Here is a 5,012-nt window from a genome sequence, read left to right as displayed (position 1 = left end):
ATAGGTACACACACATAATTACACACACATAATAACACACACATAATAACACATACATAAAACACACACACACACACACACACACACACATCACACAATAACACACACATACAAATACTCATAATAACAAACATAAAAAGACACACACAAAAATACACACATGATAACACACACACACACACACACACACACAATAGTCTTAATAACACACACATAATAACACAGGTATCTGCTCTTTGGTACATGTGGGTGGCCCTTAAAAGGGCCTTTGGGTCAATAAGAGAGGCTTTTAGATGCCCGGAGAGCATTGGTTTATCTGGACGTACCAGCGGGGCTCGGCCTGGATCTTAGGCACGATGCCCCCCTGCGCTACGATGACATTTTTAAGCAGCTCGTCCAGCTCCACATCTCGATGCATTGCCAGCTGTAGGTGACGAGGTGTAATGCGGCAGCTATTACGACGTAGGGCTGTGATGCCGGCGCCAACCAGGATCTCCGCAGTCATATACTCCATCACAGCGGCCAGGAACACTGGAGCATCAGAACTGAAGCGTCTGCTGTAATTTCGTTTCCTCAGAAAGCGGTGTATACGGCCAACTGGAAACTTCAGGCCAGCCCTGGATGTTCTGCTCCTGGCTGTGGCTCTTCTCTTTCCTCTCAGACTTTCTCTATCTGACATGTTCACAAGGAACAAAAGGACTACTGCATAAAACAATAATCCAGAATGAACAGAGCAGGCGGCAGCTGCTATTTATACCCAGTGCTGCTCTCTGGTGCAATTACAAATCATGACCTCACAGTCAGCATGATTATTACCTCAGGGGTGGTTCTAAATGGCTCTTCTGGGTGGTGCTGCTTTCTGATTGGTGGAATTCCAAGTCAGATTTATAATAATACAGTTAGAAAGAGATGTTTAATTTGCTTTATTTAAATGACCAGTAGTTCTGCACTCTGATTGGTGGAAATTCAATTTAGCTTCAGGACATCACAAACAGCAGGAGATGTCCAGTTTTTTACCTCCTGACCCTTCAGTCCTGTATATTATCCACCATCCTACTCCTGAACTTTAACTTTTCTTAGTAAATCAAAAGCTATAACTGGACACCAGAATTCACTCAAATCCTATAAATCAAACTAGAGCCGCCACGTACAATCGGATATGGATCTCTATTCAAATCCAAACCAGTAAATACAAAGTGTTTTACCTCATGGGATTCAGACACATTCAGTATAAAGAACTCACAGACAGGAATGGGGATAAATAAGAAAATATACATCACATTGTCCTGCAGTCTTCTTGATTTCTATAAATGGAGACATTTATCTCTTTCCCTCCATGTCCCTCACTATCATGGTTTCATGGGCGCGATGAGGCCTCAGCAGACTGACAGATTTACCATAATTTATGACTGAAATTCACGCAAATTATGGTGCGACGTAACACCTGCTATTACACCACCTATTGTGCAAAAGTATAAAAAAAAATCCTCAAACGAAATGACCCGTATAATAATGTTAACGTGTTATTGATACCGCATGGTGACAAGTAAATGGCGTACATTTTGGGGGAATGGGAAAAAAAAGCAGTTCCAAAAAAACTATTCTGCCGTTTGTTTTTTACCGTGCGGCATGAATAACATGTTAACTTCATTATATGGTTGTTACGATTGTGTATTTTTGTAATACTTTTGCACAATGGGGGACTTCACAATGTGATCTATTGATCGCTTCCATAATGCTTTGGCATACCTAATAGGCATATAGTCATGGCAGGCCTGGGGGCCACTGTAAGGATTTACCTTTTAAAGAGGACCGGTCACCTCTCCTGACATGTCTGTTTTAGTGAATACTTGTATTCCCAATAAAACCCCAATTCTAGAGCGTCTTTTCTTAGAACTGCGATGTGCCGTTCCGCTGTTACTCCTAGAAGTTTATTAATAAATTGACAAGTGGGTGTTACCAGTCCGCTAGTCAAAGCGGCGTGTCTCTTCTCATGAGCTCATTGCATAGAGAATTTTACAGAACCTGTTGAGTTCAATAGTTGTACAAATCCAAATGCTTCACCTAATAGTGGCGGCAGACTGTGAAGTCTGAGTAAGAACTAAATGTGGCCGTAGTAAAACTGTCTCAGCTGAGTACTGTAACGGTTTAGAAACTTTTTAGTGTGCACGGACCCGATATGGTTAGACCCGGAGTCTCTGTGGGTCAGTTTTACGCCGTGTGCCACCATACATGTACATGAGGCCCTAGTCTTCATAAAATGTAAAACTCTATGAGGTCTTATGAGTACAAATACAAAGGGACAAGTGACAACCGTCTGTGAAGGTATTGAGATACCTTGAGATTACGATTCTTAGGGCCTATCCTCCAGCTATAAAGAACAACTACATGTCCACTATTAATTGCATTCAAAGTTTATTTTTCATAAACAATTGGTTATTACAATCATCTCCAACCATAGATGAATTTTGTTCTACCAAACATTGTGTGTGCATTAGTTGTTACATAGAAAATAGTGAGCTTCATAGTTTCCATAGTTGGCCCATTCGATTTGTACTTGTGGGGGAACTTAAAGGCCATGGTGGATAAGAAAAAGATATAAAAAACATGCAAGTACTTCCATGGTGGACTGGAAAAATATAAGAAACGTGCAAGTACATCCACCTCATGGGCCAAGCTGTGGACAGAGATAGGATTGAACAGTGGGGTAGACTTAATCATATTTAAATATACTTACATATTTTAAATAAGTTTAATATTACATATGAACTGTTAAAGGAATATCCCAGGAAATACTGAGGCATTGGGTAATACCAAGTCCAGAGCCAGAGGGGGATGTGCATGACACAGGAATAGAAAGACCTTTCAATAGAAAATCCCTGTGCCATGCACTCGTAATAACACAAGTTTGTACATTTTGCCCGGAGTGTTCCTTTAAGGCTGATAGATAACTTCACACCCAGAGGCTGTGTGGTACTAACAGGGAGGAGGGGGCTGTGTGGCACTACCTGGGAAGAGGGGGCAGTGTGGCACTACCTGGGAGGGGGCTGTGTGGCACTACCTGGGAAGAGGAGGCTGTGTGGCACTACCTTGGAGGGGGGCTGTGTGGCACTATCTACAGAGGGCACTAAGTTTATGGGGGTACAAACTGGGGGCTTAACTTTTCTATGGGGAAAAAAACAGGGCCTAACATCTATATGGGGTTACAAAGTGATGATTTCTGCCATATTACTGCCCCTGTGAGTTCACCCGCAAAGGGGCCTACTAAGACTGTGTCGCCCAAGGGCCCACATAAAGCTGGAGCCAGCCTTGCACACACATAACATACATATTAAAACACACACATAATTACACACACATAATAACACACACATAATAACACACACATAATAATACACACACACACACACACACAATAACACACACATACAAATACACATAATAACAAACATAAAAAGACACACACAAAAATACACACACACACTCACACACACACACACGCAGACAATAGTCTTAATAACACACACATAATAACATAGGTATCTGCTCTTTAGTACATGTGGGTGGCCCTTAAAAGGGCCTTTGGGTCAATAAGAGAGGCTTTTAGATGCCTGGAGAGCGTTGGTTTATCTGGACGTACCAGCGGGGCTCGGCCTGGATCTTGGGCACGATGCCCCCCTGCGCTACGATGACATTTTTAAGCAGCTCGTCCAGCTCCACATCTCGATGCATTGCCAGCTGTAGGTGACGAGGTGTAATGCGGCAGCTATTACGACGTAGGGCTGCGATGCCGGCGCCAACCAGGATCTCTGCAGTCATATACTCCATCACAGCGGCCAGGAACACTGGAGCATCAGAACTGAAGCGTCTGCCATAATTCCGTTTCCTCAGAATGCGGTGTATACGGCCAACTGGAAACTTCAGGCCAGCCCTGGATGTTCTGCTCCTGGCTGTGGCTCTTCTCTTTCCTCTCAGACTTTCTCTTTCTGACATGTTCACAAGAAACAAAAGGACTACTGCATAAAACAATAATCCAGAATGAGCAGAGCAGGTGGCGGCTGCTATTTATACCCAGTGCTGCTCTCTGGTGCAATTCCAAGTCATGACCTCACAGTTAGCCTGACTATTACCTCAGGGGTGGTTCTAATTGGCTCTTCTGGGTGGTGCTGCTTTCTGATTGGTGGAATTCCAAGTCAGATTTATAATATTACAGTTAGAAAGAGATGTTTAATTTGCTTCATTTAAATGACCTGTTCTGCACTCTGATTGGTGGAAATTCAATTTAGCTTCAGGACATCACAAACAGCAGGAGATGTCCAGTGTTTTACTTCCTGACCCTTCAGTCCTGTATATTATCCACCGTCCTGCTCCTTAACTTTAACTTTTCTTAGTAAAACAAAAGCTATAACTGGACACCAGAATTCACTCAAATCCTATAAATCAAACTAGAGCCGCCACGTACAATCGGATATGGATCTCTATTCAAATCCAAACCAGTAAATACAAAGTGTTTTACCTCATGGGATTCAGACACATTCAGTATAAAGAACTCACAGACAGGAATGGGGATAAATAAGAAAATATACATCACATTGTCCTGCAGTCTTCTTGATTTCTATAAATGGAGACATTTATCTCTTTCCCTCCATGTCCCTCACTATCATGGTTTCATGGGCGCGATGAGGCCTCAGCAGACTGACAGATTTACCATAATTTATGACTGAAATTCACGCAAATTATGGTGCGACGTAACACCTGCTATTACACCACCTATTGTGCAAAAGTATAAAAAAAAATCCTCAAACTAAATGACCCGTATAATAATGTTAACGTGTTATTGATACCGCATGGTGACAAGTAAATGGCGTACATTTTGGGGGAATGGGAAAAAAAAGCAGTTCCAAAAAAACTATTCTGCCGTTTGTTTTTTACCGTGCGGCATGAATAACATGTTAACTTCATTATATGGTTGTTACGATTGTGTATTTTTGTAATACTTTTGCACAATGGGG

The 5,012-nt window shown here is 42.2% G+C and overlaps 2 protein-coding genes across 2 annotated transcripts; both read right to left on the bottom strand.

The window, feature by feature from the left end:
* Positions 1 to 289: 289 nt before the first annotated feature.
* LOC142750315 (histone H2A-like) lies at positions 290 to 679 on the bottom strand. The gene has a single exon (XM_075859312.1). The coding sequence runs from the start codon at positions 677 to 679 to the stop codon at positions 290 to 292; it is 390 nt and encodes a 129-aa protein (XP_075715427.1).
* A 2,924-nt stretch (positions 680 to 3,603) lies between these two features.
* Positions 3,604 to 3,993, bottom strand: LOC142750314 (histone H2A-like). Its single transcript, XM_075859311.1, has one exon. It carries the CDS (start codon positions 3,991 to 3,993, stop codon positions 3,604 to 3,606), a length of 390 nt encoding a protein of 129 aa, XP_075715426.1.
* Between the last annotated feature and the right edge of the window lie 1,019 nt (positions 3,994 to 5,012).

The sequence above is a fragment of the Rhinoderma darwinii genome, chromosome 3 (genome assembly GCF_050947455.1).
Source record: "Rhinoderma darwinii isolate aRhiDar2 chromosome 3, aRhiDar2.hap1, whole genome shotgun sequence".
Classification (NCBI taxonomy): Eukaryota; Metazoa; Chordata; class Amphibia; order Anura; family Rhinodermatidae; genus Rhinoderma; species Rhinoderma darwinii.
The sequence above is the reverse complement of the archived record's forward strand: the minus strand, read 5'-3'. Positions and strand labels throughout refer to the sequence as shown.